Source organism: Oryctolagus cuniculus, chromosome 14, assembly GCF_964237555.1.
Source record: "Oryctolagus cuniculus chromosome 14, mOryCun1.1, whole genome shotgun sequence".
NCBI lineage: Eukaryota > Metazoa > Chordata > Mammalia > Lagomorpha > Leporidae > Oryctolagus > Oryctolagus cuniculus.
In genome coordinates this window covers 19,680,311-19,697,045 of record NC_091445.1, presented here as the reverse complement: position 1 = coordinate 19,697,045, position 16,735 = coordinate 19,680,311, and the positions used below count along the sequence as shown (strand labels likewise).

The following is a 16,735-nucleotide window of genomic DNA, read 5'->3' as shown; positions in this document are numbered from 1 at the left end:
GGCTCAGTCCCCAGGACAGACCCGCCCGAGAGGCTCCTCACCCCACCGTGCGGGTCAGACTCCTCAGGTGCTTTCTTACCAGTAAAGTCTCCGTACATCCTCTGAGCTGGCAAGAGCTTCCAGGATTTTGTTCTTCTCTGCTTCAGAGCCCATGGAGACGTACTTGTTCAACAGGAACGTCCAGCCTTTGTCCGTCTTCGCTCCCACTTTGAACACAGTGGTCATGACATCAGCAGGCAGGCTGTGGGAGAGGTGGTCCAATGGGAGAACAAGAAAACACAATGAGCACAAAGGCAGTAGTGGTGGTGGGTTGGCGTCAGGGTGGTAATAACTACAAGACTTCATGGCATGATTTACAGTAGACAGGTTAATTTCCTAGAGGTATGACTTACAGAAAGAATATCAGTCCACCTGAAGACAAAGAGCACTCACAAAGGAGCAGCAAGGTATCTGGCTGGATGCTGGGAAGCAGAAGGGTTGGGGAGGAGGAAGGAGAGGGCAAGGGGAAGAGGAGACCCCTGCTCTCAGGAACTCAAAGCCAGGAACAGTTAGTGACTTGGTTATACCACAGTGTGCTGGACACCACACAGTAGTCCATGAGGAGGATACAGGGTGTGGGAAGAGGGGATGAACCCACCCTACTGTCTTTCCCAACATCTCAGAGCCGAGAAGTCCATCCCCTTTCGCCACCCCAACTCCCCATCTGAAGCCTGAACCCTTTCGTTGTAATTCCAGTAAGGGACCTGCAGAGAGCCCATCAGCAGCCAAAGCATTTGCTGTCACCTCTAGCTATGATGTCTTATTCCCACACTGAAAGATGGTTTGTCCCCTCACACCCATGAGAACGACTACCATCAAAAAAAATTAGAAAATGACAAGTGTTGGAGAGGAACACTGCACTGCTGGTGGGAGCATAAAACGGCATAGCTGCTATGGAAAACAATACAGCAGTTCCTCAAAAATGAACACTTCTGGGTATATATTCCAAAGAACTGAAAGCAGAATTTCAAAGAGGCATCTCTTTGTATACCCAGTATTACTCGCAACCACCACAAAGTAGAAGCAACCCAATGGTCTGCGCAGGAACGAATGGCTAAACACAATGTGGCATATTCCACTTTTTTTTTTACTTATTTTTTTAAAGATTTTATTTATTTATTTGAGAGGTAGAGTTACAGACAGTGAGAGGAAGAGACAGAGAGAAAGGTCTTCCTTCCGTTGGTTCACTCCCCAAATGACCACAACGGCCGGAGCTGCGCCTATCCGAAGCCAGGAGCCAGGAGCTTCTTCCTGGTCTCCCACACGGGTGCAGGAGCCCAAGCACTTGGCCCATCTTCTACTGCTTTCCCAGGCCATAGCAGAGAGCTGGATTGGAAGAGGAGCAGCTGGGACTAGAACTTGCGCCCATATGGGATGCCGGCATTGCAGGCAGAGGATTAACCTACTGTGCCACAGTGCCGGCCCAGAAATGTTCCACTTTAAAAAGACAACTCTGATACATGGTACAACGTGGGTGAAACTTGGGCTAGTAAGCTAAGTCATTAAAAAAAAATTCTGTATGATTTCATGTACATGAGGATACTTCAGAAAGTTCAGAGAAAGGGGCCAGTGTTGTGGTTCAACAAGCTAAGCTGCCGCCTACAATGCTGGCATCCCATCTGGGCACTGGTTTGAGTCTTGGCTGCTCCACTTCTGATCCAGCTACCTGCCAACATGGATGGTGTGAGTGCTTGGGTCCCTGCTATTTATGTAGGAAACAAGGACAGAGTTCCAGGCTCTTGACGTTGGCCTGGACCAGCCCTGGCCACTGTGGCCATTTGGGGAATGAACCAGAGAATAGAAGATCTCTTTCTTTCTGTCTCTCCCTCTCTGAAACTCTGCCTTTCAAATAAATAAATTTTCTTTAAAAAATTCATAGATAAATTAAAAGGTGCTTATTTTGATGCAAAAAACTTTGAAATGTAGTTTATTTCATAATAGTCATTTTCTATCAGCTTTATGAAGATGCCTTCTTGAAGTACCTAGAGTAGTGAAACTAATAGAAACAGGAAGTAGGATAGTGGTCACCAGACTAGGTGAGGAGGACATGGGAAGAGTTTCAGTTTTGCAAGACAAAAAGTCCTGGACATTGGTGCACTACAATGTGAATATACTTTATACTGCTGAGCTGTACACTAAAATAATGAAAGGTTAAGGTTATAAATTTCATGTTATGTGTCTGTGTGTTTGACCATAATTCTTTTTATTGAAGTCTTGCTTGAGAACACGGATGTGTAGATTCCACCTATATTAACACACAGCTTTCTAACATGTAGGGTAAAGTAGAGGAAAGGATTGACAGAAGGACACTTTACCTCTCAGTTCCATTGGATGCCACCCAACTGTCAAACAGCTTCATGGCTGTGGCGCTGCAGTTCTCCAGGTTGTGGGCACAAGCAAATTCTAGCAAGACTGACCGAAGTTCCCTCATGGATGGGGTGCCCTCGTCTGTCCAAGTTTGCTGTTGGATTTGGTTTTGAAGCAATTTAAATACTCTGCTCTAGAGAAACAAAATGGATTATAATGGACAATCAGAAAAACCAGGACAACTACATTCTCTTTTCCACAACATTTACCCAAGGAAGAAAAAATGGGCATAAACAATACTTGTTAAATATCAACCATATGAAGCTAACATACAGCTAGAATAAGGCCATTCAATAACAAAGCTAGCACACACAGTTAATGATGTAACTAGAAAGAACTAATGACTTCTGTGCAGCAGCAACCTTTATTCTTTGTTTACATACCTAGAAGTTACTTTCCTAACAAGAAGGATATGTATAACTAGTGCTGGATGGAACTAGAACTCTCTGACACGGCGACTTTAGAATCCACAAACCCACAAAAAACAATGAGAGAAAACTATACTTCTTTACTGATGGCTAATGTTTAAATGTTTCTGCATCCAATATCAAAAATATTTTTAACACATTAACTAGTATAATACTGTAACAAATTAGTCTAACTGAAATAACAAGAAAATGAGGAGTTCAGGAAAGAATAGTTGTTTATAGTTTATGTTTTTATTCTAATTTTTTATTTAAAAGTCTTCAAACCTATGAAACAGATGCAAGAACAACACAGTGAACATCCATCCATATATTATTCATCTAGACTTAACTGATTTTTAATACTCTGACATTGCTTTGCTTTTGTGTGTATATAACACACATACATACACACTTGTTTGTGTGTGTGTGTGTCCCTTTTTAAAAAAATATTTATTTATTTATTTGCAAGTCAGAGTTGCAGAGACAGAGGGAGAGGCAGAGAGAGAGGTCTTCCATCTGATGGTTCACTCCCCAAATGGCCACAGTGGCCAAAGCTGGGCCAGGCCAAACCCAGGAGCTTCATACAGGTTTCCCACATTGGTGGCAGGGGCCCAAGCACTTGAGCCATCTTCTGCCACTTTCCCAGGCCATTAACAAGGAGTTGGATTGGAAGCGGACCAGCCAGGACACGAACCAGGTGGTAACTTTACTCACTATGCCACAATACTGGCCTATTTTGATTTTAAATGAACCATATAAGTTACAGACATCAAGATATCTCATTTATAAATATTTTAGTATGCCATTCCCAGAAATTTGGAGACTCTCCTACATAACTGTAACATCTTCTCACCCTTAAGAAGATTAACAATTACTCAGTAATATTATCTACTGTCCAGTCCAATGCTACAGCCACTTCTAAATGGGATGTTGTTGTTAAATGTATACTTGTGGCATAAGGAATCCGTGAACAAGACTTTCCTCTCTTCCACAATGAAAGCTGCCCAGTATTTCCATACTGCAAATTGTTACGCATGGGGAGGGGTGACGACATGTGGGATTTAAACAGCCACCTTAGGAAACATGCCTATGCACACACTTAGAAGAAACAAAAATTCCAATATAAAACATGTTTTCAGGCATTTTTTTAAGGAAAGCTTCATGGCTACACAAAGGGTCTTCAAAAAGTTCATGGAAAATACTTACTGTGAAAAAAAACTATGCCCGGATTTCAAATATTTTGCAGCAAAATAAACTTTTTTCATTCCATTTTTTGTGAACTTTCTGAAGTATCCTTATATATAAGGAGGACCAAAATGGAAACGATGCAGATACCTGCTCTCTGCTGAGCCCTCCACATTATTTTCCTCCAGAACACCACTGCCAATACCTAGCACAAATTCTGTTTGGAGATTTTCTAACTGTTGAGGGCATTAAAGCTTCTTTTGGAGCTGAATGGGAACATGGCCAGAAGAACCCACGCAAGGTGAAGGACGGGAAGCTGTGATGCAGCTGGGGTGGAGAAACTCTGCCATCAGACTGACACGGGAAGAGTGCAGGAGCGACGCAGGGCGCCACGGTGCACAGCGGACTGCACAGGTACGTGCTGCCTTCCAGGGGCCTTACCTTTTCAGCAGTACAATGATAGCTAACTATCCCAACTAACTGAGCAATAAATTTAAAAGCTACTCCTAACTGTCAAGCAGAGCAAAGGAAGAATGTGAGAAAAAAAGCTACATGCTTAAAACCCTATTAAAAAAAAAAAAAAAAAAACTCAGCAGATGACGCTAGTGCACCATGGCGTAGAAGGGTAAGCCGCTGCCTGTACTGCTGGCATTCCATATAGGGGTTGGTTTGAGGCCTGGGCTGCTCCGCTTCTGATCCAGCTCCCTGAAAATGTGCCTGGGAAAGCAGCAGAAGATGGCCTAAATCCTTGGGCGCCTGCCACCCACATGGGTGCCTGCCACCCACATGGGAGACCCAGAAGAAGCTCCTCGGCTCCTGGCTTTGGCCTGGCCCAGCTCTGGCTGATAGTCATTTGGGGGGTGAACTGGTGGATGGAAGATTTCTCTCTCTCTCTCTCTCCCTCTGTATCTCCACATTTCAAGTAAATAATCTTAAAAAAAAAGAAAAAAACAAAAACAAACAAACAAACAAAAAAAAAAAAACAAAGAAAGAAAGGGCTGGCGCCGTGGCTTACTAGGCTAATCCTCCGCCTGTGGCGCCAGCACCCCGGGTTCTAGTCCCAGTCAGGGCGCTGGATTCTGTCCTGGTTGCTCCTCTTCCAGTTCAGCTCTCTGCTGTGGCCCGGGAAGGCGGTGGAGGATGGCCCAAGTGCTTGGGCCCTGCACCCGCATGGGAGACCAGGAGGATGTACCTGGCTCCTGGCTTCGGATCGGTACAGCGCGCCGGCCGTAGTGGCCATTTAGGGGCTAAACCAACGGAAGGAAGACCTTTCTCTCTGTCTCTCTCTCTCACTGTCTAACTCTGCCTGTCAAAAAAATAAACAAATAAAAAATAAAATAAAAAAAGAAAGAAAAATGACAGTACTTACGGATACTTTACCAAAGAATCTGTGGGAAAATGTCCCTTTAAACTATTGACACTTGAAGAAGCTAAGGCAGTTACACTACAGACATGACATACAGGGTATAATTTGGCTACTACCTGTGCCAAAGTATTAACAGGAAGTCTCAAAACAGTTGATTTTAAATATATATCAAATTACTACATAATAGAAAAATATTGGACTTCAAAACAATTCTATCTTTAGAAAAAACTATTACAACATATGATCATTTTAAAGTAATCCAGGTTATATAAATATATATATTAAAATATTTATTGGTTTTGAAAGTCAGAGTTACAAAGAGGGAGGGACAGATAGATGGAGAAGGATCTTCCATTTGCTGGTTCACTCCTCAAATGGCTGCAATGGCCAGGGCTGGGCCAGGCCAAAGCCAGGAGCCAGGAGCTTCTTCTGGGTCTCCTACATGGGTGGGAGGGGCCCAAACACTTGGCCTATCCTCCACTGCTTTTCCCAGGCCATTAACAGGGAGCAGGATCAGAAGTGGAGCAACTGGGACATATGGGATGCCAGCATCAAAGGCGATGGTTTTTACCCACTATGCCACAGCACCCACCCTCAGGTTGTATTTTTTAATATTAATTAACAAAGCACAGCATATGCTTGAAATTATTTCTCTGTTTTAGGAACAAAATGAAACTTGCTTTTCCACAGTTACATGTAACTCTTTTGAAAATTAAGTTCATTAGAGTCCAATCCCATGATTTCATAAAGCGAGGGTGTCACAAAGGAATACAGGATAAACTGACGGGATCTATAAGGCATGAACACTGGCTATGCAGCAAAATACAACACCACCATCAAATAATTTTAAAAATAAAAGATGTTGGCACTTTTGTGTATTACATTTTGATTTACTGCTTTAATTTTCCATGGATACACCGAGGGAGTTCTCTCCTGGGTCAACTGAGTTTGTTAAAAGCAAAATGTCAGCTTTTATTGCAAAGGCTTATCCCACCAATGCATCGTGTAAGACAATGACAGATTTGTAAGTGATAAAACAGGAATATGGTTAGGATCATATGTGAACAAGTTAACACAATTCAAATGTGCCTCCTGACCCTACCCACCACAGTACCACAGCATACATCACAGAATGCAGCACTCATCACAGAATGGTCAGCAGACACAGGGCTCTGGCTATAATGACAATAAAGTGAATTAGGTGACATTCTTAAACATTTGAACATTAAATCCAAGGACTCAGAAATATCTGTCATTCTAAGTACAGAGGGTCAGACCGCATTGTTTGAGAGCTGAATGCCCAAGACTAGAATCAGAACTAAGGAGACAGGTTCTCCCCGGTGATGAACTAAAGCTAACTTGACTTCTAAGTAACAATATGATCTGTACCAGTGAAAGGGCCTCTGTCTTAGATACACACACTAAGCTTTCTGTCCTTGCCCTCTATCCATCAATGCCATCAGTGCCCTGGACCCCAGCATGAAGTATGGGCCTAACAAACATACTCCCTCCCAGAAAAGCAGAACTCAGCCAGGATGAAGACATAGGGGATGGACAGCTACTTGAGTATCAACAGGAAAGTGTTCCAAAGGCTCAACTCCTGGAATTGACTTTAGCATTCATATCTCAGCATGCTGAGGTAGGTGCCAAGTGCTTCCTGAGAACTAAATCCTAAACAGAGATAATGGAGATAGGGGTCAGACTCACTTCTATCGTGAAACCCAGTGGGGCAGCTTCAGAGTAGGCAGACATTCCACTCGACTTAGGGTATATCTGGAAGCAACACTGTCCTTAATAATGGGAAAAAAATGAGTGCTACATTCGAATCTTTTGTTTTTTGAAAGGCAGGGAAACAGGGATAGCAAAAGAGATGGAGTAAAAGAAAGAGCTCCCATCTGGTTCATTCCCCAAATGTTGACAACAGCTACCGCTGGGCCATGCCAAAGCCAGGATCATGAACTCACTCCAAGTTTCCCATGCGGGTAACAGAGATCCAATACTTGAGCCATCACCTGCTCAGGGTACACACCAGCAGAAACCCAGAATCGGAAGTAGAGCCAAGTCTTGAATTCAGGCACTCCAAAATAGGATGAGAGTGTTCCAAGCAGTGTCCTAACCACTAGGCCAAATACTTGCTCCTGTACTAGTCTGTTGTTATTGCTGCTTATACTGGGTTGAATAGTGTCTCTCAAAATTCGTATCATCTTAGACCCTGAGAATATTGCCTTTTTGGGAATAAGGTATTTGCAGATGAAATCAAGTTAAGATGGGGCCATACTGGGCCTTGGTGGTGGGCTCTAATCCAAAGATTCAGGTCCTCATAACAACAGGGAAACGTGGACACAAACTCCTGGGAAACCAGCATGTGGGCAGAGGTACAGATTAGAGAGAGATTCGTACAAGCCAAGGAATCCTAGTACTGCTGAAGTCGGAAACAAGCACAGATTCTCCCTTAGAAGGAACAACCCCGATCAACCAAAATCTTGATTCTGCCTTTCTCATTTCCAGAACTTTGAGAGAATACATTTCTGATATTTTAAGACACCAAGTTAGTAATAATTTGCCTCAGCAGTCCTAGGAAATGAATATACTATACAAAATGGTTTTGATTTGATAACAATCCCTTCAACAATAGTTCTAGAGTTCAAGATATACACATTCCATGAAATACCCTGGACACCCATTTCAAAACAAAACAAAACAAAACAAAAAAAACAATGAAATGGTATCTACCTTACATCATACACAAAAATCAATCCCAGACTGATCACAGACCTAAATGTAGAGGTAAAATACTAAAGTTTTCATAAAGAATATAGAATATTTTAGAGTAGGCAAAGATTTCATAAACTACACTACATTTAAATTGAGAATGTATACACTCAAAAGCATCACTAAGATAGTGAAGGCAAGTTAGAGTGGAAGGAGATAGTACAAATATATGCGACTGACAAAGGATGCATACCAAGAATATATAAAGAATGCTTACAAATCAGTAAGAAAAAACACAATTTTGGGGCCGGCGCTGTGGTGTAGTGGGTAAAGCTGCTGCCTGCAATGCCAGCATCCCATATGGCTGCTGGTTCGAGACCTGGCTGCTCCACTTCCAATCCAGCTCTCTGCCATGGCCTGGGAAAGCAGCAGAAGATGGCCCACATCCTTGGGCCCCTGCACTTGCATGGGAGATCTGGAAGAAGCTCCTAGCTTTGGATCGGCATAGCTCTGGCCGTTGTGGCTAATTGGGAAGTAAACCAACGGATGGAAGACCTCTCTCCCTCTCTCTCTGCCTCTCCTTCTCTCTCTGTGTAACTCTTTCAAGTAAAATAAATAAATCTTAAAAAAAAAAAAAAAAAACAAAAAAAACCCACAATTTACAGGCCAGCTCTCTGCTATGCCCTGGGAGTGCAGTGGAGGATGGCCCAAGTGCTTGGGCCCTGCACCCCATGGGAGATCAGGAGAAGCACCTGGCTCCTGCCTTTGGATCAGCGTGGTGCGCTGGCCGCAGCATGCCAGCCGCGGCGGCCATTGGAGGGTGAACCAACGGCAAAGGAAGACCTTTGTCTCTGTCTCTCTCTCTCACTGTTCACTCTGCCTGTCAAAAACAAACCAAAACAAAAAATAAAAAACACAATTTAATGGAAAAATAAGGGAATGAGTTGGGTATTTCACAAACAAGAACACTGACTAATCAACAAGCCTATCAAAAGGTATTCATCTTCACTAGTCAGTAAGAAAATGCAAACTAAAGCCAAAACTGTAATACTAGTACACATTCTTGGAATGGCAAAAAGAAACCAGATTTACTATGAATAGTAAGTGTCAGCAATGAAACAGAGCATCTAGAATTCTTATACACTGCTGATATGAGTCTAAACAGGTACCACTCAGAAAAACTATTTTACAGTATTCACTATGCATATATTATGACTTAGTAATTTCACTTTCAGACATGTACCCCACTGAAGTGCATACAGAATTTAAACACATAAGAATATTTATGCAATGCTACCCTTAATAGCTTCAAATTGCAAATAACCTAAAAGTCCACCAATGGTAGTCAAACTGGCTAACAAATAAGCCACTCTCTTAATCATATCAACAGTAAAAAGCCTAGCTGGTTTCTAAGCCATAAAGAGATTAGTAAATTATCTGTTATACTTCTTGGAAATGTACATAAATACTATTTTTAAAATACTGTTATTAATGTTAGATAGAAATTTCATAATTTTCAAAAAAACCCAGATGTGAGTCTGTAATTTAAACATTAAAGGCATGTTTTTCTATTGGTTTTAATGTAAAGAATCTCAGTTTTAAAAAGCAAATATTAGGGCAGGCATTTAGCACAGTGGTTAAGATACCATTTGGCGGCCAGCGCCGCGGCTCACTAGGCTAATCCTCCGCCTAGCGGCGCCGGCACACCGGGTTCTAGTCCCGGTCGGGGCGCCGGATTCTGTCCCGTTTGCCCCTCTTCCAGGCCAGCTCTCTGCTGTGGCCAGGGAGTGCAGTGGAGGATGGCCCAGGTGCTTGGGCCCTGCACCCCATGGGAGACCAGGAAAAGCACCTGGCTCCTGGCTCCTGCCATCGGATCAGCGCGATGCACCGGCCGCGGTGGCCATTGGAGGGTGAACCAACGGCAAAGGAAGACCTTTCTCTCTGTCTCTCTCTCACTGTCCACTCTGCCTGTCAAAAAAAAAAAAAAAAAAAAAAAAAAGATACCATTTGGGATGCCCACATTTCATATCAGAGTGCCTGGTTCAAGTCCTGGCTCTGCTTTTGATTCCTGCTTCCTGTTAATGCGCACCCTGTGAGGCATGAAGTGCTAGCTCTAGTCCTTGGACCCCTGCAACCCATGTGGAACACAGACTGAGCTCCTCACTTCTTGGCTTCAACCTGGCCCAGTCTTGGGCTGTTGCAAGCATCTGGGGAGTGAACCTGTGAATGGAAGTTATCTGTCTTTACCTTTCAAATCGAATGAAAAATTAATGAATAAAAATAAAAAGGAAGATTTCTTTTCTTTAAAAGCAGCTGCTCTTAAAAATGTGACATCAAGAAATAAAGCTTTAATTTTTCTAACCAAAGGTATCCTGGAAAGATGACACTGCTGCAATATAGACATTTAACCTAACACAAAGGGTAGGCTTTGGAATGAAACTCACAGCTTTATGGTTTACTAGGGTAACGACTTTGCAGAAATCACCTACTGGGGGCACAAATACCTACCTTTGCATTGTGTGGAGAGTGAATGGGGTGATCCACATTAAGCACTACGCATGGTGTGCAGAATGTAATAACCACCAAAATGCATTTGTTTCTGGTATGTTTCACTCATTTATTTGTTCAACATTTACTGAGTGTTACCATGGGCCAGGTCATATTCCAGGCACTGGTTTTTATTAAGGCTGCTAGTTGAAAGCCTTATAAAATAGAAAGTGATAAAAATCTTAACCATTAGAGGAGATTTCAGAAATCATCCAACTTAAGAATCTCATTCATTGGTAGGGATGGGTGCCTCCTTGTGGGGTCAGATCAGAACCTTGGGGGGAGGGGTGCATTTCAAGCTCCATATGGCCCATCTGCCCTGCACTCTTTACCCCCTCCCGCCCCCGCACTGAGAACCATACATGTGAAGAGAGAGCTCAGCATGGAAGACTGCACATGTGAGGACAACAAAGGCAGAAAACAGCCTGCTCTAAAAAAATGATTTGATCCAATCCCTTCCCCTTTCCAGTGAGGACACTAAACCCCTGAAGTACTTTTCCTAATTGCTGGTCCAGAACTTACTTCCTTTATCTGAAAGCTGCCTTCTGCCTGGGTTCCAGAAACCCCGATCTATACAGCAAACCCTGTTGTCAGAATGTGCTGATAGAGAACTGGATACAAAGAATTTATCACTCCTTCCCCCAAGTTTTTAAAGATTCAGTCAACAGTTTAATGTGACTAAAATGACAGCTATTAAGATCAGGCCTTGGCTTTTAGGGAAGGTAAATGAGTCTGCAATGTCAAGACTCCTTCAGTGTCTGCCAAGAAACCTCTACCCAGCAGCGCCATGACCATGAGCTAGGGGTTGGCAAGGACTTCTAAAGAGAATATTCTCAATCATTCTACAACTGCCACTAGGAACTTACTTTGCAAAAGGGCCTGTTTCAAGCATTCTTTGTATACAAGTAAAACAAGACTTTCAGAAAATTGTTTTCATGTGACCTCACTTTGACAGCAGTGCCAAAAGTCTGTATTTTGATATTCAAACAAGACCACATCACACTAAACCTTTATTAATTCTTCATGACAAACCATTCCATTTGGATTTGAAGTTACAGATTCTACAAACAGGAAACTGAAGAAAAGTGGAATTTTAACTGGCTGCTTTCTCAGCCTGTTCCTGGTTGAATAGTTATCAAAGGCAAGCAACAAAAGCAGCTGGCAGAAAGGCGAACTTACCACCAGTCTTGAGGCCAGATCCATGTGCCCCAGTTTTTCAAGGAGGTTATAGATGAGGCCTGTCTGGAACAGAGCTTCCGTGATAGGTGCAGTATGGGTCTCATTTCCAAGATAATCAATCAAATCGAATGCCCTCCTAAGAGGCACCTTGCCCAGGCTAAAGGATTAAAGAACAGGAAAAGTAAATATGCAGAGACACACACAAGACCTCTATGCACCATGCTGAGAGAGAAACTATGGCTGGATGGATGGTGAGCCTAGAAAACTGAAGGTTTCAATACAGAGTAAAATCAGACACAAAGTTACTGTCTGTGATTAAGTCCACATGGCTGAAGGTTAAAGATGTATTTCAAGAGAAAGATAAATATAGATCAGTTTTTATTCCATAAGTCATCTGTAAACTGCTACTGATTTAGGATTATATATGAATCAGGATTATGTATTCAGGATTATTATATTATATAAAAGGATTATAATGTCTTAGGTGAGAAAAGATGAATAGTTCTCACCTTATTAATTACTTTTATTTACCAGAGGAGAAGGAATCAGAACACAGAAAAAGCTTTTATATTTTGGTCGTAGAGGAATTTGTCACATCTTTCAGGGCAAGGTAAACTGCGAATTAATAGTGAGTCTATTTTAAAAATTAACAATTTTATAGAAATTATAAAGGTGATGGCTGAGATGATACAAAAAGGTCACTTCAGCGGCTGGTGCTGTGGTGCAATGAGCTAAGCGGCCACCTGTGACACTGGCATCCCCTACCAGAGCATAGGTCTCAGTCTCAGCTGCTCTGCTTCTGATCCAGCTCCCTGTGAATGTACCTGGAAAAGCTGTGGGGGACAGCCCAGGTACTTTGGACCCTGACACCCATGTGGAGGCCAGGATGGAATTTTGGGCTCCTGGATATGGCCTGGACCAGCCTAGTCACTGAGGCCATTTGGGAACTGAACCAGAGATGGAAGATCTCAATCTATTTCCTCTTTCTCTGTCAGCTCCCCAACCCCATCACTCTATCTTTCAAATAATTTTTTTAAAGATTTATTTACTCAAAAGTCAGAAATACAGCAAGAGAGGGAGAGACAGAGACAGGTCTTCCATCTGCTGTGTGACTTGCCAAGTGGCTGCAACAGCCAGGGCTGAGCCAGCCAGAAGCTGGAAGCCCGGAGCTTCGTTCAGGTCTCTCATGTGGGTGGCAGAGGCCCAAGGACGTAGGCCACCTTCTGTTGCTTTTTCCCAGGCTGTTAACAGGGAGCTGGATCAGAAATGGAGCAGCTGGAGCCGGCGCCGCGGCTCACTAGGCTAATCCTCCGCCTAGCGGCGCCGGCACATCGGGTTCTAGTCCCGGTCTGGGGGCCGGATTCTGTCCTGGTTGCCCCTCTTCCAGGCCAGCTCTCTGCTGTGGCCAGGGAGTGCAGTGGAGGATGGCCCAGGTGCTTGGGCCCTGCACCCCATGGGAGACCAGGAAAAGCACCTGGCTCCTGGCTCCTGCCATCGGATCAGCGCGGTGTGCCGGCCGCAGCGCGCCGGCCATTGGAGGGTGAACCAACGGCAAAGGAAGACCTTTCTCTCTGTCTCTCTCTCTCACTGTCCACTCTGCCTGTCAAAAAAAAAAAAAAAAAAAAAAAAGAAATGGAGCAGCTGGGACAGGAACCGGTGCCCACATTGGATGCCGGTGTCGCAGGCGGTGGCTTTGCCCACCATGTCACAATGCTGGCCCCCAAATAATTTTTTAAATTAAAAAAAAAAAAGCAATTTCATAAAAATGAACCTGAATGGACGGTTCAAGAGAGATCAGAAAGACTACTTGAGTGTTCCTTGCATTTCCAGGACTATTACTGATCTAAACTGGTAATCATCTACCCAGAGAGAATCTTCACAGCAGGCATTGCCATGCTTGGCTTTGGGATCCACGGAGCATGAAGTGGCTGGGGATGCAAGCAGCATACAGGAACTGAGGCTCTAGAAACCAGAGGTGTCCATCAAACAAAGGGTAAGCACTAAGCCTCATGCTTAAACCTGACTGCAAAGAATTCTTTCACGAAATGAAACAAAGCCTGAGTCCCGACATCACTCTGTTCAGCAAAACATGCATCCTGCTGCTGGCACCTCATTGAGTCTTACTTTATGGTCGTTAACTGCTGAATATTTGCAGCTATGTTTCTATAGGCAGATTATGAAATCCCTGAGGGCAAACAACATATCTTCTCTTTTCCCAATCCTCTGGGATGACTTGTACCCACCCGTCAATGCATGCTAGTTCTTTCCAACTGTTTTTCTTAAATGTCCTTTACCTCAGTAATGCTTGTTTAAAAACCAAACAACCCCAAACTAAGCATACTGTACCCTGCAAGTTCAAAAATGTTGTTGATGAGGTTGGCTCGGTCTTTGTCACTCAGAACGTAAGGATCTGCTTTCAGCTGTTTGATGAGTGCTTCCCAGTCATCATCCGCGTAGTGTACAATGTAATAGCCAGTCATGTTCGCATTGACTTTGACCCACTGCACTTCTTCTGTAAGATTGATGACACCTAATACACAGAGAAAAGAAAGGAGAGTGAAATATAAGACAACAGGGCAAGAAAAACATTAACAAACTTTGTTTCCAAGTTCACCTGGTGTATTTTTATAGTTAATCATTCTCCCAAGAAACTAACTGCCTACATTCCCATGCAGCTCTTTTTGTGTTATCAAAGGAAGTCACTCATTCATTCATCCATCAGTTAGTTATTTCCTGGGCACTACGGGCTCCAGGCTGGGCACTGAAGAGTAAATGGTGGTCAGGGTAGAAATGCCTCTGCTTTTATGCATCTTAGGTTCTAATGGCACCAGGCAAGCATGATTATCATGTTAAGCGCCACTGATGGGAGAAGCAAATAGGACATTAGGTGGAAGCAGACAGAAAAAATACTTCGCCTCCTAGGGAAGATTGGGAAAGGTTTCTTGAAGAAGTGACACCTAAGTTATCATTCTCCTTTAACACTGTAGAACACACAGGTGTTGGCTTGGTCAAAAGGTACAGTATAGGAGCTGGGATAGCACAGCAGGTTAAGCTGCCACTTGCAACGCCGGAATCCCATATCAGAGTACCAGTTCAAGTCCTAGCTGCTCCACTTCTGATCTGCTACCCATGTAGGGGACCCTGGCTTCAACCTGATCCAGACCAGGCTGTGTGGCCGTTTGAGGAGTGAACCAGCAGATAGGAGCGCGTGCTCGCTCGCTCTCTCTCTCTCATTCTATCTTTCAAATAAATAAATCTTGGGGGGAGTATAGCACAGCAGGAACACAAAGGGACAAAAGAGAAACATGTACTTGGTGTCTACACACTGAACTGACTCCTGAGTTCATTGTGACTGCAGGAGAAGAGAGAAAGGAAAGTGTGTAGAACAAATGAAGCCTCTTAGAAAAGTCACATATAAGTCAAAGTTAGCAAAATAAACACTAGGGAAAGTTAAGACTGTATGAGGCAAAAATAAGAAATAACTGAGTTAAAATAACAGACAAGTGAAATGCACTGTTTGGACCTCTACCATTAAATATACAAATGCTAAAAGAACTGCTAGAAATTTCCATGGAATTATTTCAACTAATGTACAAATAATGAAGAGCTAAATGACTACAGGATATATTTGTGAGTTTTTAAATCCTTAAAATTACTAACCCAGCAAAGTCCTTTGAAGCTGGCAGCAAGGCTGTAGATTTAATGTGACAGGGTAGACTCCTATACTCAGGTTAACTGGTTTTTTGGACTACAGACACCAAGAGCTTACTATGTTTAATTAATGACTGAATGAAAAAATAATGACTATGTCATAGTAACTAGTTTCAAATCAAATGTAAATGAAGTATGGCAGATACTTATGATATCTTGGTAATTCCTTGGTATTAAAAAATGAAAACTTAAAAAAGCTCTTAATTACAAGATAAAAAAGAGCAGAGATAAAAATAATCTAGGGGCCAGTATCGTGGCACAGTGGGTTAAGCCACCACCTGGAATGCTGCATCCCATATGAGTGCCGGTTTGAGTCTCTGCTGCTCTATTTCTGATCCAGCTTCCTGCTAATGTACCTGGGAAATCAGAGGAAGATGGACCAAATATTTGGGCCCCTGCACCCATGTGGGAGACCTGAAAGAAGCTCCTAACTCCTGGCTTCAGCCTGTCTGTTGCAGTCATATGGGGAGTGAACAAATAGATGGAAGATCTCTTTTTCTCTCTCTCCCCCTCTCTACTCTCTAATTCTGCCTTTCAAGTAAATACATAAATCTTTAAAAAAAAAAAAAAGAAAAATAATCAAAACTCAGATGTCACAGCACTTTGGAGTGTACCAGTATTTTCTGCCAAACTTTTTTCCTATGCATGTTTTAAGTGACATGGTACACCATACTAAGGACCTACAAGTGTATGTATTTGTTCCCTCCTCCCCCCCAAAAATCTTGTTTACTTGAAAGTCAGAGTTTGAGGCGGTGGGGAAAGATCCACGATCCACTGGTTTATTTACCAAGCAGCTATAACAACCAGGGCTGAGCCAGGCCAAAGCCAGGAGCTTCACTGAGGTCTATAACATGGGTGACAAGGGCCCAAGCAGTTGGGCCACCTTCCACCGCTTTTCCCAGACCATTAGAAGAAAGCTGGATCAAAAGTAGAGTAACTGGGACATGAACCAGTGACCAGCTGGAATACTGGCATTACAGGCAGCAGCTTTACCTGCCACGACACAATGCTAGCTTATGAAATGTTTTATCCTGAATTTTTATCCCCAATTTTTCCATTTTCTTCATATGCAGTGCCCAAATAGTCTTCATAATATTCCATTTTAATACCTACCACAGTTTAATCAATCTCCTGTTTAGAAACATTTAGGATGTTTTGAACTTTCCACTATCACAATAATTCTTAGTAAAGTTTTTGGTATATAAAATGCTTTAGAAATGCT

The 16,735-nt window shown here is 42.9% G+C and overlaps 1 protein-coding gene across 1 annotated transcript in view; it reads right to left on the bottom strand.

Annotated features, from left to right (window-relative positions):
- LNPEP (leucyl and cystinyl aminopeptidase) overlaps window positions 1-16,735 on the bottom strand; it is a 101,999-nt gene that overhangs the window by 6,261 nt on the left and 79,003 nt on the right. Inside the window, exons 12-15 of the mRNA XM_008261965.4 lie at window positions 14,149-14,332; window positions 11,803-11,959; window positions 2,355-2,539; window positions 80-241 (exon numbers count right to left, since the gene is read on the bottom strand). Coding sequence (XP_008260187.2) covers window positions 80-241; window positions 2,355-2,539; window positions 11,803-11,959; window positions 14,149-14,332 — 688 coding nt within the window. The remainder of the gene's footprint in view (window positions 1-79; window positions 242-2,354; window positions 2,540-11,802; window positions 11,960-14,148; window positions 14,333-16,735) is intronic.